Genomic DNA, 21,697 nt, shown 5'->3' with positions numbered 1-21,697 from the left:
CTAGGGGGGTCCGGGGGAATGCTCCCCCGGAAGATTTTTTTCAAATGTTAAAGTAAAATTCATCAATCTGGTGCACTTTGAAGAGAAAACTAAGGATAAATCAACTGTTTCCTATGTAAGCTATTTAGTAGGCTATTATTTGCTGGAATAATGTATAGACACAGATGACCAAAAAGCAGAAAGAAGAAATGTACATGTTTAAAAAATCCAGTCAGCTTCGGGAATTTTTTTCCTTTGTTTGTATTTTTTAATGGCCCAATATAGGCTCCTGATCTTCGTAGCCCCGAACAATGTTATTTAAAAAATAACATAAATGTACTGACGAATGAAAGGCCCATGAAATCTTTTTTTTCCCTAAATAACGTTTTTCTGGGCCTTCAAAGATCAGGGGCCTATATTGAGCCAGTAAAAAAAAAAATAAAAAAAAAAAAATATATATATTTTTTTGGGTGCAGCCCCCCTCTGCCTTGGGCCCCCCAAGCCTGTCCGCAGTCCGACGGCCCTGAACGTAACTGACCATCGTCAGATGCTCATAATTACGGAGTAGAAGTTGAATGCATGATAATACAATTTAATGCAGCCTCTGAATGGGCGGCCCTCTGCTGTGTGTGTGATTGGGCCAGGCCCAGCCTAGAACCAATGATAATGAGTAATGGCCTGGGACAAAGTTTTATTTAACTTTCAGGTGAAGTTGACAGCCTGCACGCACAATTATATGTCCATGGCACTCCCGAGAGGGAAGGGCCCTCGGCCCGGCCAAGTCACACAGCCGAGGGTCCATAAAAAAAAAAAAAAAAAAAAAAAAAAAGGATTTTTAATTTTTTTTTTTTTTTTTTTTTTTTTTTTATAAATGGACCCGGCCCGGTCCAAAATGCCTGCCGGCCCACCGGAACGATGCCCGGTATGCCAGATGGCCAGTCCACCCCTGGACACAATAATCAAAAAACCTTGATCATGGAAATTTTACTTTGAAAGGCAAAACACAGTTTTTTGAGCTTAAATGTGCTTATATCTTATTCCTTGTGTCTCCCTTCTTTACAGGATGAGTCAAATGGATGGCTCTTCTTAAATATGTGGTCACATTTCCAATTTCTTCCACGGTTTTCTAGATTTGTCACACGGGTTGGTTGTCACAATCGTTATATCTCGGAACCAGAAGGCGCTGTCTGTGAAATTTTGGTATGTAAATATCCAGAATTGGGATCAGAGGTCACCTACATAGTCTTCCTTGGAGTTAGACTGCTGAATTTGAGGTGAGACGACTGTTTGTGTTTTTCATGTCAAATTGAAAATATTTAGCTCCTCAGTATTTTTCTTCTAGGCTTTTACACAATGGGTTTATAACAAAACACTTAGCCATACAAAGTGTGAAGGGTAAACTATAGTTTAGATTGTGGTTAGCAAGCTGATTAGTTGTCAGATGGTTGTTGGCCTTGATGCTAGCAAGAAATTCAAGTTGGGGTTGGGCGTCACATTTTTTGGGGGGTTGGTTGTCACATGTTATCTCAAGGCTGCAGCCAGAAAAGGAACCCAATAACGAAAAAAATTGTCAAGCTGTATCCTCACTGACACCCCAGAGAAGGAAATAATAGAGCAGGAAAAGGCAGCTAGCATGCAAAAGAAAAAAGGGCAACCAAATCAAAACAACCCAGTGCATCCCAAACTAGACCAGCTGCCAAGGCTACAGTAAGTTATGTAGGCCTATTTGTCAACTTGACAATGCAATTAAACTTTCAAATTTAGTTCTACTTTCTTGCCTTCTTTTTAAGATTATTCCCATTAAGATAACATTGTGACAAACAACCCCATAGTGTTTGACAACCGACCCCTTGATGGGGTTGGTTGTCACAATGTGTAAGGGTGTCTTTAATGATTAATTTCTTCTTTATTACAATAAGATAGAAAAACTGAGGGATACACATTTCAAGCCAACACCTTAAGCTTCAATTTAATGTAGGAATGACTATTGAAAGATGTTTAGGTGATAAGCAATTCTCAGTAGAGTAAAAAGTGTGCCTACTTACCCCGTTCTCCCCTATTATTATTTTTTTAAGATTTTTTTTTCTTTATTGATAGTGTAGAGACAGAGTTGAAATGGGGCAGAGAGGGGAGTTACATGCCGAGAATGACCGCGGGCTGGAATCGAACCCGGGTCCGCTGCTGGCCGAGGCCCTTGGGGGGGGACGCCCTACCAGCTGAGCTAAGGGCGCCCCAATTCTGGTATATTATTTGCTTGTCAAAATTATTTGAATTTGAATTGAATTGAACTATCTCAAGTTCATTCCATTGTGTTTCCCTTCATACAAAACTGTGTAATAAGGAAAACAACTGTTTACAGGAAGTCAAAATGTCTGAAAAGGCTGGTATATTAATTGCTTGTAGAAATGATTTTAATTTTAATGCCATTTAATCTAACTATCAATGTGCTTGCGTTTCCCTTCTTTAAACAAATAAAATAAACTTAACTCTTTTTAAAGAATGTCCAAATGTGTGAAACTGTGAGGATTATTCATAGGCATATTACCTAACTTCTTCTCCCGCGAAGTCAAAGACTTTAGTGATGGTGACAGTAGCAGGTTGAGGGGCTTTGCTTTCTTTACTCGACGGAGTTCCCTCCTCTTTACCCTGAGGATCAAAACACAATACTCAGTGGAAGGGACAGACAAAGAGGACACACATACACACACAACTAAATGTTTCATCTTTGAAGCCAGACACCGCAGGCAAAAATGTAAATTTTTCAAGTAGGGGAGAACGGGGTAATTTGTCACATGGGTTGGATGTCACATTCGTTATATCTCGCCACCAGAGCGCGCTAGCTCTGAAATGTTGATATAAAAAAGGTCCAGAATTGGGATCAGAGGTCACATACATAGACTTCCTTGGAGTTAGACTGCTGCATTTCAGGTGAGAGGATGTTTTGTGTTTTTCATGTCAAATTCAAAATATTTTGCTTCTCAGTATTTTTCTTCTAGGCTTTCACACAATGGGTTTATAACAAAACACTTGTTACCCTCAGAAAGTGTGAAGGGTAAACTATAGTTTAGATTGTGGTTAGCAAGCTAATTAGTTGTCAGATGGTTGTTGGCCTTGATGCTAGCAAGAAATTCAAGTTGGGGTTGGTCGTCAAATTTTTTGGGGGGTTGGTTGTCACATGTTATCTCAAGGCTGCAGCCAGAAAAGGAACCCAATAACGAAAGAAATTGTCAAGCTGTATCCTCACTGACACCCCAGAGAAGGAAAGAATAGAGCAGGAAAAGGCAGCTAGCAAGCAAAAGAAAAAAGGGCAACAAAATCAAAACAACCCAGTGCATCCCAAACTAGACCAGCTGCCAAGGCTACAGAACGTTATGTAGGCCTATTTGTCAACTTGACAATGCAATTAAACATTCAAATTTGGTCCTGCCTCCTTGCCTTCTTTTTAAGATTTTTCCCATTAAGATAACATTGTGACAAACAACCCCATAGTGTGTGACAACCGACCCCTTGATGGGGTTGGTTGTCACAATGTGTCAGAGTGTCTTTGATGGTAAATTACTTCTTCATTACAATAAGTTGGAAAAAAAGAGAGACACACATTTCTAGCCAACACCTTAAGCTTCAATTTAATGTAGGAATGGCTATTGACAGATGTTTTGGTGATGAGCAATTCTCACTAGAGTAAAAAGTGTGCCTACTTACCCCGTTCTCCCCTACTGGTCAATTTTGATATATTTGTCTATTTTGCTTATGTCTTCTTTGATATTAGTATAATCACAGGTCCAAAATGAACATAAAGGTGTTTATTTTACTAATCATTGTTTGTGTGTGTCAGTATATTTACCTATACAACCATCTTTACAACGGCCATTAACCCAACATTAGTTTTTAGTTTTTTTCTTTTCCATTACTCTGAACCAAAAATCTCAACTTCTAAAGCACTCACATCAACTAACCTTTTCATTATCATTCTCAGTACTATTCTGGAGGTTATTAGAGAAGGATTTGTTCATATGTTGTGCATTTTCTGATTAACGATATGCAGAACATTTTCATTTTTGAAAAAAGGTCTGTTAAATCTGTTCAGTAAAAACTTTGGACAATAATATGCTAGAAAAAAGAAATAAAGAATTTAACTCAGGTTTTATCCAACCATATTCTTGGTTTTTAAAGAGATGCAAATGTATACATATTTAGTAGGATATTTCCACATTTGCATTTTTATTCAAATATTTCTGAAAAATGGAAATACAAAAAAATCATTGCTTTAATGTAAGATATCAACTGGCAAAGTTTGATGATATTATACCCCCCACACACACATTTGTCTTTTAGGCAAGGCGCACACATGCACACACGCGCGCGCATTTGTTCGTCTGTCATTTGCTCGCCGTCATTATCGGCTTTCTACGTGTCCATGTTTATGCAGGTTGAACAAGGTATTGTAAAGTTTGGGCTTTTTACTTTTGAAGGTTGTATTGTAGGGGTGTGCACGTGTACACGTGTACACGTGTAACCGTTTAGTAAATCATAACCGTTTAGGAAAAATCAATAAACGAAAACCGTTTTTTTTTTTTTTTTTTTTTTGAATTTTAAAGTTTTTAAATATGTTCTGGAGACACGCGTTTATTGATTTTACATCACTAATAAACTAATTGGGGAGGATAAAAGCTAGTCTGCCGAGAATCTGTCTGTCCCTCGGCGAGTGTGTGTGAGTGAGTGTGTGAATCGGCGCACACACACACACACACACACACACACGGGGAGTCGCCATGCTGGGACTCGACTCACAGCCATGGAAGAGTGATGAAAGATAACCTAAAGATTAAAGTTACCCGGTTGACGTGAACTACGCTCGTAAGTAGCCCGAACTTTATAACACCTGTTCAACATGCATTTAACGTGGACATGTAGAAAGCGATAGGCTATATTAATCAGGAAATGAATGAAGCGCGATTATGACGGCGAACGTGTGTGTGTGTGTACCATGGACCTATTATAAGAGGTGTGTAAACGAGCGTAGTTCATGTCAATTGTGTGTTTACAGGCGAACGAACGCGTATGTGTGTGTGTGTGTGTGTGTGCGCGCGCGCGCCTACAAGACGGCGGGGGCACGAGGACAATGACGTCACGGTTAACCGTGTACACGAAAAAAAAGGGGTCGTGTAACCGTTTACAATTTTTTGTAACCGTTCACACCCCTATTGTATTGCACTGAGGCTACTTACGAGGGTAGTTCACGTCAACTAGGTAAATAGTCTTTAGGTTATCTCTCAACACTCTTCCAATGCTGTGACTGGAGCCCGGACAGTATATACATATATATATAAAAAAGGTTTTCGTTTATTGATTTTTCCTAAATGGTTATGATTTACTAACCGGTTTGCGGTTACACATGTTCACTTGTACACGTGCACACCCCTAATGCGAAGTGAACAAACGGGATATTAGGCCATAAGGTGAACCCGTTTTTCGTTTCATCTCGTTCCCATGTCTGGGCACTAAATCATTTTTGGTTCTTTAAAAAGATATATTGGTTTAGAATGAGAAAAAAAAAGTTCTCCTCTTGATATCCTGCAATATTTTTGTAATTAGTGTTTAAAGTCGGGACTATTTGGCCCAATCTAGATCCACCCCTTACACCCTAACCCTATCCACTATCCCTCCGTTTGCGCGTTCGCGGGGAGGGCCCGCCATATTGAGTGTCGTCCCAAACCATCGAGCCTCGAGTGTAAGTGGGTGATAAAGCCCTCGATCATCGAGTCTGCATCGACGTTGGCTCAGCCCTACGTTTGACACAGGTGTCCGCCAATCAATTATGTCCGGAATGGGGGAGCTAACTTACAAATGAGAGTTCCAGGGAGTTTGTTTCCCGAATTATAAATGAAACGTAGCTACTCTTACCTCAAACAGACATTTGATTGATTATTTTTATGTATAGCCCTAAATGACGGAACCGGAGGGTAGCCTATAATATCGGAACGAACATGTTGTTTTACACTTGTTGATTTGATTATGCCACTTATCTACCGTTAGTGTATTTTCAAGGTGTGGAAAAAGATAAAACGAAGCAGATGAAGAAAATGCCCACAAGTTAATAAGGGACAGTGATTATTATTTCCTTAAATTGTTAGTAAGATTTGTGTTTCTGTTACAGCCGATGAGGGGTAGTAATAGCGGCGGTGACGTCAGTCAGCTGGAGCGCATGTCTTTTCTTATTTATGACCACCCTTGCAGTGCATTATAATTTATGCACGCTAATTAACTGCCACGATTCGCCGGTCGTAATGGCAGATCATGACAAGTGGAATACATGCTTTAGCAGACTATTGTTCTTTTCCCTGGTTTTGTATGCTGTGCATGTAAACTAAAAGGATAATTAAACAGCGGATCAAACACCCACCCGTTTTCTCCACTACAGACTGAGCTGGTAAAATTAAGAATATGCAGTTAGAAAATGTTTAACAACAAATAAATTATGCAGCCAAAAAAGCATGGGAGTGAGTTTGTTTTTATTCAATACTACATTTTACTCTTACATGCGTAGCTGAATATGAATGTAAAGAGTGTTTCAGGTCAAATATAAATGTGGTGGAATTCTATTTTAGGGTGAGAAATAAAGACAAACTAGTGTCTTCTTCCTGTTTCCGTCTGGCAATATATAATATAATAAATAATTGAAATACATAAAAAGGCTTTGATAGTATATTTAAACTAAATTAATTTTTATTTACACCCTTGTGCTCATCTTTCCCTGTATTCTTATGTTGCAGGCTGCTGGCAGGATCAATTGAAGAGAAGGTTGACCCTGGACTTTCCCTAGCTGGTGTTTCACTGCCCCGGCAAGCGCAACATCTGACTGACGTGAACTGTTTTTTGTTAATTAATCACAGAGCCTGTAATTAATTAGATTCATTTTTTTAATCGCTTGACAGCCCTAGTATATATGTGTTTTTCGCAATAAGTGTATGTGTGTGTCTCCCTGTGTGTATCCAGATTTATATACTATCTATGATCCAAACAAATAAACTGAAATTCACATAGAGTAAGACTGCTCAATGTAAATCCATAAAAACAGCACGTTTTGATCCCATGGTCAATTGAGGTTAAATACATGAATGTGGTAATATTATACTTTCATTCTGTTCTTCTACCTTGAAATTATAAATTTTTACTTTTTTACAGATGATGCGTGAATTTCATCCTTATAGGCCTGAAGAGCAAAGATGGAAACGAAGGAACTGTGATACATTTTCTGTTGTTATTAGTTTTAAAGGCCATAGACAAGGACACAATTCATGAAACATCTTAAAAAAACATAAAAAGATGACATTTCAAGTTATAAGAGCAGGTTGAATGTGTAATATTACCACGTTCATGAATTTATCCTCTATTAACCATGGGATCAAAACATGCTGTACACAAGACCTGCTGTGACATCAACACCTTGTTTTGTTCAGGTAAATATTGTTGTATACCATATTGTGTACAGATTCTGAACCGTAATGCCATTTGTTGTATTATCCATTTTTCGGCATAATTCGATATTTTGATTGATGTCAGCCATTTTGGGCCAAAGTGTTCTTTATTTTATTGTAATTTTTACCTTCCTCTTATAACACAGTATCTATTGAAATGTTTAATGTATAAAACACAATTGTTTAGCAAAATGTACCATGTGCATGTTCAATTGTACAGGTTGCTATTCACTTATTTTGAAGCGTTTTCTTTTTGTTTTGTATATTTCATGGTTTAAATTCAAATGAAAGTATACTGATGCAAAAATACTTGTCTCAAATGTTAGGTATATGTATTAATGTCAATTTGTGAGAGAGATTCTGTTTCCAGAATGAATGTAAATACATTTACAAGAAAAACCAGCTCCATAAGATTTTCGTTTTTTTGTAATTCCCATTTTTATACATGTATTGCCTCGTTTCCACCGAGTAGAGCGGGTCGGGTCGGAGCGGCTCAGAGCGGGACAGCCCACTTTTAAGAATCTCGGTGTTGTTTCCACCGCCGACCCTACCCTTACTGGTAGGGCGGGGTTTATGACCCTACCCTTACTGGTGGGGCGGGGTTTAGGCTGGACTGCGATAGCCGCCGCCAGAATGTGGGTCAAACTATCGGGCTGTGGAACAACTGTGGTCAAGCCAGCGGTCTCTTGTTTTTGCATGGTCAAACCAGCCGCTTCTTTATTTATTCCCCCTGTGTTGTTGAGAGCACAGAGACGGCTCGGTGCAACTGATAGAGACAGTGAGCGAACAGCGCTGGCTGCGGCAGCTTCGTGACATCGTAGCAGTGGGACACAGTGTAGCCAACTAATTCATTTAATGACGAGGAAAAACACCACACAATAAACAGTGCCGCGCTCACATTTTCGCCAAAACACGTTGACTCTCTTCACTCTAGCCGAGGTGACTACACAAGGCGGAAATTATTCTTTCGACCAACTGTGGTCAAGCCAGCGGTCTCTCGTTTTTGCTCGGTCAAACCAGCCGCTTTTTTATTTATTCCAACCGTGTTGTTGTGAGCGTGTATTTACTACTATCTAGGCTATGGCGTAAACACACAGAGACGGCTCGGTGCAACTCATAGAGACAGTGAGCGAACAGTGCTGGCTGCGGCAGCTACGCAGTGGGACACAGTGTAGCCAACTGATTAATTTATTGACGAGGAAAAACACCACACAATAAACAGTGCTGTGCTCACATTTTCGCCAAAACACAAGACTCTTGCCGAGGTGACTACACATGGCGGAAATGATTCTTTCGGCCAATCAAATGACGGCAGTGTGTAGCTCTGCATTTTCGGCACCCTTTCAGGCGGCTAGTACCCCTACGGAGGAGTACTGAGATTTGGAGCGGCTCAGAGCGGTTAGGTGCGCTTAAACCGTACCCTACCCAACTTTTGGCAAATGAAAAGCCAAACTACCCGGACCGAACCGCTCCGATCCGACCCGCTCTACTCGGTGGAAACGAGGCATATGGCTCTTAAAAAAAACTGCAGGATATTTTGAGGAGAACTTTTAACCCAATGTCCACAGTGGCATTGTCTACGCAAAAATGCAAAAAAAGAGTAGTGCCCAGACGTGGGAACAAAAATCACTTTCTAGACACTTTTTCCTGGTTCACCTTATGACCTATATGGAGTATACAGATGTGTGGCCTTAAGAAAACCACTTATCAGAGGGGCGAAAAAGTAAAAAAGGCTTCACTTTGCCAAGGAGCATAACGACTTCACCCAGTGCAATGGAAGAAGGTTGTGTGGTCTGATGAGACCAGATTGACCCTGTTCCAGAGTGATGGGTGCATCAGGGTAAGAAGAGAGGTGGATGAAGTGATGCTCCCATCATGCCTAGTGCCTACTGTACAAGCCTGTGTGGCAGTGTACAGTAGGATCTGGGGTTGCTTCAGTTGGTCAGGTCTAGGTTCAGCAACTGTATGTGTGTTCCATAATCAAAGCTAAAGGTTGTTCAATGAAATATAAGAGTGTGCTAGAGACTTTTTTTGGGCCAGGCAGTGTATATGGTTTCCAGACAGTGTTTGTCCATCTCATTAATACAAGTGTGTAGAGAAGACCTTTACCTGCTCTGTGCTGGCTGTCTGTGAGGCTGCTGTAGAGTCTTTGGGTCTGGAGCCCACGTCAGACAGGAAACTGGCCCACAGGTCATCAGATTTCTTCTTCAGTCTTTCATCCCCTGCTCCTTTGTTGACTCTCTCCATCTCTTCATGAGGAGCCTGGGCTGCTGCTGCTTCATCTCCAGCCTTCTCCTCCTCCTCCCCACACTCTACTGTCAGAACTCCCTTCTTTCTCTTCCTGGAGAGCAATTAGAAGGATAAACAATTTTGTTTCATAATATTTTTCTCCAAAACATTCTCAATTATTAATTTGCATTATACTTGTTTTTCAGTTTAAGTCAAAAGTCATTGTGTTAAAAGAAAAAACAGTGTTAAAAGTTAAAAATGCAGAATTTTCTTAAATCAATGAATAATCATGATAACAATATCAATCAAAATAATCCTGATTAAGATTTTGGCCATAATCTAGCCCAACCTTGCAATTGGTTTGGATCAATTATAAAAAAAAAAAATTATTGAACAGGTTAGAATCCTGACATTTCAGGACAGTATGTAATGGCCGAAGGCGCACATAAATGCAATTGTATGTCATTGGCCAAAATCAACAGGAAGTCGGCCATGTTGGATTTAGTGCCTAAAACCGCCAAAACCATAATTTCGCATTTCGACGAACTAGTCCTAGAGTTTTTACGCCAGGGACGTCAAACCACTTCTCAAATACAAAAGACCCTTGCCCGATGTTAAATTGCGGAAATATTTCAAAATTCTCACAGTACCAGGGATCTATTGGTGGTCAAAGTTGGCATAAATACGCACCTCATGAAACTTTAATTCATCATAACTCAGGCTGTGTTATACCTAGCTGCACCAAATTTCAAACCCAAATGTATCTTTGCAGGCCCCACAAAAAAGCCTCTTGAAGCCCCGCCCCAAAATCAACAGGAAGTCTTTAAATGTGAAATATGTGAATTTCTGACTCGAAAATCATCACAATGTTCAAAAATTAATAACTCCTAGCAGGAACATATTTAGCAAAACGAAAACTCTAGGGACACTCATAAGTCATGGAATATACACCAAAAAAAATGTGTTTGATTACGAATAACTATGACGAGATGGAGGCCAATATTCTCCAAACATCCGTCATATGTCATAACTCCACATTACTCTGCAGGATTGCAGAGTAAAGTGCACACATAACAACTTTTTGTGCAAAAAAAACATGATAGGGTATGTCCTCCGACATGGAAGATGATATACCCGAAAGCTCGATTTTTCCGGAATAACCGTCTTGCAGCACCGGCGCCTGATTCGCCAAAAAACATCAAAAACGCACGTCATGAACCCTTTGATTGATCATAACTCAGGCTATGTTGTACTTAGAACCACACAATTTAATACAGCAATGTACAATCCCAGTACAAACAAAAAAGCCTCTTGACGCCCCGCCCCACAATCAACAGGATGTGTTCTTTTTAGCAATATTCGCCAAAAAAACAGGAAGTTGCCCTAACTCCACCATACTCTGTCTCATCTTCTCCAGATTTCTTATGGTCAATGAGACCCAAGGCCTGAGGAAGCCTGCACGCTAATATTCATATAAAGTGAGAGCGCCAACTGCTGGGTCAAGTAAATATTGCATGCTACTTATTTACCTCCACATCCTACACACTTGATCAAATCAACCTCAGAGCAGCTCAGGGAGGTCTAGAGACAATGATAACACGGGAAGCCGGTTCTATCGGATCCGTGGCCTTCGTAGTTTCTCGGCATCATTGCCACGAAACAGGAACTCGCTGTAATTTCGCTCTGCACTGTCCCATGCGCTCCAAACTTCACCCGCCTGGTAAGAGCCCAGGCCTGAGGTCGTCATGGCGTCCGTATCGAGCGCGTCGCGGACACTTCCGCGCTTCCAGCGTCCAGCACGAGAGGGCGAGGGCCCGTTCATCACTGCTTGCAGTTTTAATGGATATTATAATTACTTTCTACAAAATCTGCTAGGAAATAAAACCCAAAATTCTACAAACTGCAGGTTTAAACCTCCCGCCAGGCCAACGGGACCCCCCGCCAGGCCAACAGCTGCCCGAGTGCAATCGGAGCGCACATGTCAAACAGGGAAACTGACGAGAAAGAACCTTCCTTTATACAGTAGGTCCATGGCATACACTGGAGATATTTAGGACTCGGAGTTGAACAGGAAAAAGTGCTGAGCAAAACTTAGAAAGTTAAAGTTGCTACGTGGCCGTGGCAACCAATCTGTATCAACAGCTGAGACAGTGCAGCAAGTTATCTTGAAAACAGCAGGCTATTGTAGCCCTACAAGCTTTATTTTTTGTATTTCCAAAGCTACTTTATTTTAGTTTTAAATTGAGAACTGACTACATGAAATATAATTGTCAGAATACAAAATTTGGCTTATTTTGCACACATTTTGATTGATAGGCTAATCATGATGTGTAGCCTAGGTCAGTGATTTTCAACCTTTTTTGAGCCGCGGCACATTTTTTACATTTACAAAATCCTGGGGCACACCACCAACCAAAATGACACAAAATGACAATCTAACACAGTACACATAATACATATAGTTAATAATATAGTTTCTAAATGTATTTATACTCACTTAGTGTGAAACCTGGGCCTGTTTCGATGAACACAAAATTGATATCCTTGCAGGAATGGTAGAAAGACTGGGATTTTTACCCATTTTCACCACAACCCCTTCTACACCTGAGCCCTGTGGCTTTCCTTCTCTATCTCTGCTGACTCCTCTATAAGGAAAATAGTTATTGGCCCAAAATTCGTTGCTAGATGACATAATCAACTAATTTGCATAATATGCAATTCTGAAAGAGGCTAAATGAATAGAACATGCTGACCAGGTAGTAGGCCTATACAAATTACCTAGGCCTCTTTACATATTTACAAACTAACTTTAAAAACTTTGTTAGTTGCCATAACTACAAGGTTAGCTTTTTTTTTTATAGATATGCAGTCGCCAATTGAATGTGGACCTATAAAACTATTTACGTGTTTTCAAACGTCACCTGGCAGCTCTTGCTCAGAGCGACACGGTGTTGTCTAGCTGCTGGCTGCTGCAGGTAGCAGGGGGCTGTTATCAGAAACACACACCGTGTGAGTGAGGGCTGTCAGCGGTGAGGAGGAGGAGACAGCAGCCGTTGCTAGTACTCGGCTCTGGTGAGTGCGGTATTAAAAGAAAAGTTGCAAGATGTGTCTCTGGTCTTTAACTAGCCTTAGCGCTATGGCGGAGAGTCGGCAAATATAGTGGAAAAAGTCACCAGTTGGCAACATGTTAAAGGTCTCATATTATACACTTTTCTGTCAATATTATATGGTCTTAGAGGTCCCCAATACGTTTTTCTTTAGTTGTTTGCTGAAAAAACCGTTCAGATCATTTATTGTAGTATGCCTCTATACCCTGATTTTCAGCTAATCTCACGATGGCCTATTTTTGAAACCGAGCTGCAGCTCCCCTCGTAAATACACTGCGTTCCAAATTATTATGCAAATGATATTTTTCTCAGATTTTCCTAAATAGTCAATGCAAATGACAGTCAGTATAATTTTCAAGTCATCAACCGTTAGAGTATGATTCAAATTTTATTGAACAAACCTCCCAATAACAGTATTTTTTCAAAAATAAAAAACTCAAAATGCACCGTTCCAAATTATTATGCACAACAGAGTTTCAAAACATTTTATAGGTTGTAAATAACTAAAAATGGTCATTTGTTGAATTTGCAGAATGTGGAGGTCATATTTAGTGAAATCAAAAGCTATTTCAATCAAAAACATCTTAACAGGCCAAGTTACATGTCAACATAGGACCCCCTCTTTCATATTACCTTCACAATTCTTGCATCCATTGAACTTGTGAGTTTTTGGAGAGTTTCTGCTTGAATATCTTTGCAGGATGCCAGAATAGCCTCCCATAACTGCTGTTTTGATGTGAACTGCCTCCCAACCTCATAGATCTTTTGCTCCAGAGGTTCTCAAAAGGGTTGAGGTCAGGGGAAGATTGGGGCCATACCATGAGGTTCTCTCCTTTTATGCCCATAGCAGCCAATGACACAGAGGTATTCTTTGCATGAGATGGTGCATTGTAATTCATGAAGATGATTTTACTACGGAAGGCACGGTTCTTCTTTTTGTACCACGGAAGAAAGTGGTCAGTCAGAAACTCAACATACTTTGCCGAGGTCATTTACACACCGTCAGGGACCCGAAAGGGACCTACCAGCTCTCTCCCCATGATTCCGTCCCAAAACATGACTCCGCCACCTCCTTGCTGACATCGCAGCCTTGTTGGGACATGGTGGCCATTCACCAACCATCCACTACTCCATCCATCTGGACCATCCAGGGCTGCACAGCACTCATCGGTAAACAAGACTGTTTGAAAATTAGTCTTCATGTATTTTTTTTTTTTTTTTTTTTTTTTTTTTTTTTAACCTTTATTTATACAGGTAAATCCCATTGAGTCCGAAGACTCAATGGGATTATTTCTGAGCCCAGTGCAACCGTTTCTGCTTGTGAGCATTGTTTAGGGGTGGCCGAATAATAGGTTTATGCACAGCTGCAAACCTCTGGAGGATCCTACACCTTGAGGTTCGCGGTACTCCAGCGGCACCAGCGGCTTCAAACACCTGTCTGCTGCTTTGTAATGGAATTTTAGCAGCTGCTCTCCTAATCCAATGAATTTGTCTGGCAGCAATCTTCCTCTTCCCGTCTGTGCTCTGAATCAGCCACAAAATCTCTTCACAGTACGATGATCACGCTTCAGTTTCTTTGAAATATCTATTGTTTTCATACCTTGTCCAAGGTATTGCACTATTTGACGCTTTTCGGCAGCAGAGAGATCCTTTTTCTTTCCCATATTGCTTGAAACATGTGGCCTGCTTAATAATGTGGAACGTCCTTCTTAAGTAGATTTCCTTTGATTGGGCTCACTATGGCAAACAAATTATCACAGGTGTATGAGATTGATTTAAATGATCCAAAGCGCCCTGAGACACAGTACCATACATGAGTTTAATTGAAAAACAAAACATTACATGTTTATGACACTTCAAACCAATTTGCATAATAATTTGGAACACGGTGTATACAATCTATGAGCTCCCCCCGCCCCTGTCCTGAAGCGAAGCCATTGGCGTCTGCCCATAGGTCCATAGCTTGCCGTGCCTGTACTGCATGTTACCACGGTTAGGTTTACCCTGAGAAGAACCATGTCTAGTGCTAGTAACGCAGGAGCTCAGCCGCACTTTGAACAGTTTGACATGACCGATCCTTGTCTACATGAAAGACTATGTTCATACAGATGCACTGACAGCCACAAGCTAATGGAAACGGCATGTCCACAATAAAAATGCAGCAAAAGATCAATGCTTTTCCCGAAGCTAGCTTGGAAGCAAACAGCTAAAAATATCACTAAAATCAGTGAAAAAATTAGCTTCAAAGTTAGACTTCGACTCCATTACCTTTCAATACTTTGTCTGGCTAAAAACGAGGCATTGTCAGACTGCTGTGGGGAATATAAACAGCTTGTTATGAGCAAAAGATCAATGCTTTTCCCGAAGCTAGCTCGGAAGCTAACGGCTAAAAATATCACTAAAATCTGTGAAAAAATTAGCTTCAAAGTTAGACTTCGACTCTATTACCTTCCTATGCTTTGTCTTGCTAAAAACGAGGCATTGTCAGACTGCTGTGGGGAATATAAATAGCTTGTTATGAGCAAAAGCTGGTTGCTTGTCCCAAAGCTAATAGCTATACACCAGTCAGGCAAAAATACCAATAAAAACTATTCTTTTAGTTTCACCGTTTAAAAAAAAGCACAAGTAGCTTCCTATCCGTTGTGTTATTAAAAACAAGGCATTAATAGACTGCTGTGGTTAAGATAAATTAGTGGGGTATAAGCAAAAGCATTCTGTGTTGGTGTATGTAACATTCAGCATGCTTTGCTGTACTACGGGCATCTTGTCGCTTAGCGGTGAAAACAACATGGCTGTCGCTCGGAATATTTTCCAGAGGATCTCGGGGCCGTGGACCAATAAGAAATGGGGGGGTGGGGTTATCATAGACTACTGCACGGTGGAAGTTTCTGGTTACTAATGTGACGTTACAGTCGGCGAGAATTCTGACAGGGGAGGTTTTCAGAAAGGGGGAGGGTGAGGAAAGGAGAGATTTTTTATTTTTTTTAAAACTTTGGCAGTCCCTAGGCACACCGTGGACCCATAGTTATGTTCCAACACATTTAAAAAGTGTGTTTTGCATAATATGGGACCTTTAAAGACTTGACGACAGCAGGACACTGAGATGAGAGTTGGTCACGTGATCCGCACTGTTGATCACTTCACTGATCAGTCGCGGACTGCTCTCTCTCTCAAACACAAAGCACTAATAATGGATGTAATAATAATAATAAAGAAAAAATGTGTCGGCAAATTTCCCTAGTTTAAAAAAGTATAGGCTACTCGCACTGTCTCAAAAAATGGTCGCAAAATGTGAGCATTTGATCGCAGTCTGGAGCCCTGCAGCATTGTACACCACTCATCACTTGCAAGCAGCTTTGAGTAATCGGACCTTTCGTTTGTCAGAAAAACTTTAAGTTCCTCTCGCAGCTCATACACATGGGCCAGCACTTTGCCGCGCGACAGCCACCGGACCTCCGTGTGGAGCAATAAGACTTTATGTTTCGCTCCCATTTCCTCACACAAAGACACCGACAATGTTTAATAAGGTGATATTAGATCATTTCCCACGGCACACCTGACGATCTCTTATTTTAAATTAATATTTGATAAATTAAAGAAAATGCTTCATGATCCAGATTATTCCAGAAATTAATACTAGACAGGACATACCTGTCTATATTGGGTCTTAGTGTTTATTGTATTTTATTTTCATATCCATGTGTTTTTCTTCAATAGTTTATATGGCTTGTGTCTCCAAATCATTCCAGAAAATTGTTTTAGACAGGACATATATGACAGCTGTTTACAGAACAAAAGATATAAAATCAGATTTAGCTTCTCAAAGTATTTAGTAATTGCACCAGATTGATGCATTTAACTTTAAAGGTTTTCTTCCGCAGGGGCATGCCCCAAGACCCCACTAGAAGGTCCATTCTCACCCAACAGTCTCAAAAAGTCCTGAGGGAAACACAAAATATAGACCAACCCTTGGATCATTGGCCAACCCGCTTAACCACCTGAGCCACAGTCGCCCATAAACACTTAAACACTTTTATCTCTTCAACGTCACCGTACCCGAATCCTAAATATCCCCATAGCAGACGCTATATTTCATGGGGGGGAAAACGTTTGTTTTGCGCCACAGTTCAGCTTAGACTCGGCCGTAATGCTGCTGCACACACATGCACGCACGCACGCACGCACACGCACACACACTCACACTGCATGTCAGACACGAGGGGCGCTACCAAAAAGACGAGAGGAGCAGTTGGAGCGTTTTAGACACATGCGCACACATTTATTTACATTAAATCGTCATTTGTGCAGTTATGTAAAATGTTTTACTAAGAAAAATGACAGAAAAAGTAACGCACAGTGACTTTGATGAGTAACTTTAATCTGATTACTGGTTTGGAGCTAGTAACGCGTTTGATTACTCGTTACTGAAAAAAGAGGTCCGATGCCGGTAACGCGTTACTAAGTAACGTGGTAAGGCCAGGACACACCAGTCCGACACGTTCCGACTACCCAAAAACTGGAGTCGCCGTTTCAGGAAGCTCCAGTCTTTCCGTCGCGGCCCAAAAACACACCGAGACGACTGCTTATTTTCCGTACGTCCCGCGCTTGTAATGTCTCCACAACAGCAGGCGGCGCTAATCTGTATTGTGGCCCGAAAAAATACGAAAGCCGGAAATGATGGGACAGCTCTCTAGAGCATAAACATAGATAGAAATACGTATTTATATTTATGGACCATAAGAGCACAATTTTTAGCAGAGAGTGTCGAGCATGGTGTCGAGCAGTCAACAAGGGTTGATGCATGTGAGTACTCGCAAAACGAAATGAACAAACACATTAAAACGATGGCTAGCTGTTGTTAGCTGTTTGTGCTACCCGCCTCACTTCCGGGCTTCACTGATTCGCTAGCCCTCCACCAATCAAATTGCTCCAAATGAAAGACGGTCGGCCGCCGATTGAACATGTTCAATCGGCGGCCGACAGGCTCAAAACAAGCCCGACGACCTCTACGTCGGCCGACGTCACGGCACACACCAAACAGATTCGTCTTTTTTTTTGACGACGGCGATTATCGGGCTGGTGTGTCCTGGCCTTTACCGGCATCACTGGTAACGGGCTGTCAAAAGACATAACGGTTAGTTGTGGTCAATTTCTACTAGAAATTTGGTATGCACGCAGCGCGCATACTCTTTATCAGCTTTTACCACCGGGCCTAAAAAAAATTCTAGGGGAAACACTGAACTGAAAATTAAAATTATAGACCGCTCATTTCTTCGTAAGTGGGCAAACTTACAAATCGGTGAGGGATCGAATACTTATTTCCTCCACTGTACATGCACTGAACATGCTCAAACTCTTTACAGGCTCCCAGAGGTTTGCTCCTGTCAGTGGTTGACTGTCTCACCTCATGCCAATGTCCTGTTGTTTCTTCTTCTTCTTCTTCTTGATGCCCTGGTCCAGGTGTGGTGTGTCATGGTCTGTGTTCAGAGCCTCTTCCTTCACACACTCATTAATATCATCCTCACTCAGGTTATCATCTGAGGACATACACAGCAGGGAGACAGAGAACAATGTCAATAAAAGGTGCACTTCATTAGGAACAATATCCATATAATCTATTGCAATCCAATTCAACTGCTCTAGTTCAGTCTTCGTCTAAGATGCTTATGTTGAGGGTCTTTCTGACACGCTCATAGAAGTGTTTACAGTGTTAGCATTGAGCTTATAGTTAGTTAAGTGATGACTGCAATAATAACTGTAAATTGTATTGTGCCTCCATCCTGTATGTAGGCCTACAATGTAAAGAGAGGACAACACATTTCCTCTCAATATGATGCAGTCCACTACACCACCATCTGGAACTATGACATCAGTGACAGTAATATACACATTTCTCTGACAATGTTAGTTACCAAAAAACTAAGCATTAAAAAGGTTTGAAGGCAGACATTATGGTCAGAAGAACACCAGAGATGCTGTATTGAATAGATTGTACAGGTGAACCTAAAAAAGTGGCAAGACCAGTGTCGATATAACTATACATTGCTAGTATCTGCATCTAATGTAGCCTTTCTCACAATGGCCAAGTCGGGCTCCACGTGCTGTAACACCAAACAATGCATACATCTGACCAGACCACATTATGAATTTACCACAGGTTATGATTGTGTGAAGACAGTGATCAAGGAGAAGTTAATCTGACACAAGTGGAGGACACTGTGTAACTAATCGAAAAAATTGAAAATGTGTTCAAATAAATGCTGCTTGATTAATACAATTCTAGCCGAAATGAGCAGAACACTCAATTGCCAAGAAGCAATATGATTTTATTAAAATTTTATTATTTTTATTTGATAAGAGCACACAGTCTCAACAGCAGGCAGCGCGCCATGTAGCCTAGTCAGGGAACATGTGTGAATGATAGTTACTGTGACTTATTCCTACAACATATTCAAATTCAAATGAAAAAATACTTTATTCGTCCCCAGGGGGCAATTGAAGGCACATAGAGCAGCAGTATTACAAAGGACAAAGGTTAGGTCCAAACACAAATAATAATATTACATACAGATATATTACATAATATAACAACCACAACCCCTAAGGCTATGCTATGTGTCCTGTAGTAGTTACGAGCACTAACCCAGTCCTCACCTGACGGGACGTAGTCTGCGTCTTCATTAGACGAGTATCCATCAGAGTCGTAATCAGAATAGGAAATCATTTTGAAGAAAAGCTTCAGCCCAACAGTGAAGCAAGTGTAGCTGATTTGTTTCCTACCCGCTGATTTAGGCTACCGCGTAAACTACGTTCGAGCATTACCTGACTGGCTACAACGGGAAACTATGCACGTGCTTTACAGTTCTGTAACGTCAAAAGATACAGATGTATTGAGTGTGGGAAGTGTAAACTTGTGAACGGGCTTCTATTGTGATTATAGCTGGTTTGGAGATGAGGGGAACCCATGGGGAAACCAGAGGAAACGAACCAATGTGACTTCCGGCGTCAACGAAGGCAAGCTCTTCTTCTTCTTGTACAGTTCCGGCAGTGTAGACCATAGATATATAGGTAGGTGTAGACGCTGTTTAGCGTATTACTGCCCTCCACAGGGCAGTGTAGACGCTGTTTAGCGTATTACTGCCCTCCACAGGTCAGCCGTCTAACTAGATGTTTCGATACAGTCCTGTACTGCGTAGGAACTGCAGAACTGCCTTTGAGATCAGTTGTTGGTTCTCACTGTGCCTTAACAAAGAAAAAAATAGAAAAAGCATCAACTCCAAGACCTAACATCCTGTCAATAAAACATATCTTTCTGTTCTATATTTTCTACACTCTAGAAAAACACGTTTCACTGTCTCAGCACTCCCACACTCACATAAACCCGACATGTGTTTTCCAATAATAAATAAAAAGTGATTTAGCCCACAGTGACCCAGCCTTAATCTACACACTTTTACTGAATCCCTACGGGACCGAAAACTGCAGGTACATTTTTTACCAACCTGAGGTTTTTAAGAGAAATAGTGTCTACCCCTGTTTTCTTTTTCCCACCCACTCTGCCATTCCTTCATTTAGCTCTCTTTAATTCTCTCTCTCAACTCCACTCTCCCCTTTGATATATAAACATCTACTTCTCTACTCAAACTCTGTTTCACAATCTGATCCACCTGCTCATTCCCTCCAACCACAGCATGTCCAGGAACCCAAAAGGTGATGATAGATCTAAACCCAACTCTAAAAAACAGTCAAGATGTCACTTAGGGTGTATTCACACATGCCGTGTTTACATTATGGGAAAGTGTTATTGTCGCCATTATAGGACGATAAATTGTGGTTTGACCGGGAGCCCAGAACAATATATTACATTTGATCGAGAGGACGCGTAAAAATACTGAATGTGTTCAGCGACCAGATGAAGGAGAGGGGAGCATCTCCCGCACAGTGCCAACAGGTTCACGTTGCGCAAGAAGTGTGTGTTTTTATTTTGCTTCCCATGTACGGGACCGTCAATACTATCCCCGTGTCAGTTTGGAGCTGAACTGCGCCGAACTGACTCCCAGCTGATACACAGCTTAATCAGCTGAGTGTCAGTTTGAGCCTGTTCTTCTCACGAGCCGCACGTCCAGCAGCAAATATACAGTAAAAATGATGTTTCACATCGTAGACTACAAGCCACATAATGTGGAATTGCCGTAGGGCTTCATATTATATAACCATATGAAACAACAATATATTTTTTTTTGTGATCAAATTTTTAATTTTATTTCAAAAATACAGATTAACAGACAAAAGTACGACATCTTTTTTAAATAATAATATACAGAAAAATACACTTATCTAGTACCCATACTTGCAAATAGATACATAGAAGTGTATAGATAAAAGAAAAAGACAATAAGAAATAAAAAAACAACAATAGGATAGAAATTAGAATAAAGACAGCTAGGGAAATATCTCAAAGGTTACAAGCCACAGTCATTGTAAAAAAACTAAAAAAAATACATCCCTAACATGTCAAAACAAACAACCAAAACAGAAAGACACCAACCTAAACACACACACACACACACACACACACACACACACACACACACACACACACACGCACGCACACACACGCACGCACACACAGACACCAGGGAGATTCTGTTGGTTTACTTAAGCAACATTACAGGAAAGGGGTCACTTTAAAAATTATTTCACAGAATTAGCGGCAGAGTGCTAGTTGTTTAAATTGGTCTCAGTGGCCTTATTAATCCGAGCAGTTGAAAGTTCAAGATAAATCACATCCAAAAAGGTGAGGACCCAGTGTCTGACGACAAGGGAGTGAGGAGGCTTCCCATATTATAGATGCCACTTTAGCCCAAAATCGTGACACTGGTGGACAATCCCATATCATGTGAA

The 21,697-nt window shown here is 40.8% G+C and overlaps 1 protein-coding gene across 1 annotated transcript in view; it reads right to left on the bottom strand.

The window, feature by feature from the left end:
- The window catches only part of cfdp1 (craniofacial development protein 1), a 42,851-nt gene extending 23,096 nt beyond the window's left edge, over positions 1-19,755 (bottom strand). The window contains exons 1-4 of the mRNA XM_080027616.1: positions 19,448-19,755; positions 18,198-18,330; positions 9,567-9,798; positions 2,525-2,625 (exon numbers count right to left, since the gene is read on the bottom strand). Of these exons, the coding sequence (XP_079883742.1) occupies positions 2,525-2,625; positions 9,567-9,798; positions 18,198-18,330; positions 19,448-19,517 (536 nt within the window). The 5' untranslated portion in view covers positions 19,518-19,755. The remainder of the gene's footprint in view (positions 1-2,524; positions 2,626-9,566; positions 9,799-18,197; positions 18,331-19,447) is intronic.
- Between the last annotated feature and the right edge of the window lie 1,942 nt (positions 19,756-21,697).

The sequence above is a fragment of the Ammodytes marinus genome (assembly GCF_949987685.1).
Source record: "Ammodytes marinus genome assembly, chromosome: 5".
NCBI lineage: Eukaryota > Metazoa > Chordata > Actinopteri > Uranoscopiformes > Ammodytidae > Ammodytes > Ammodytes marinus.
Note: the sequence above shows the minus strand (reverse complement) of the source record. Positions and strands in the feature narration are given on the sequence as shown.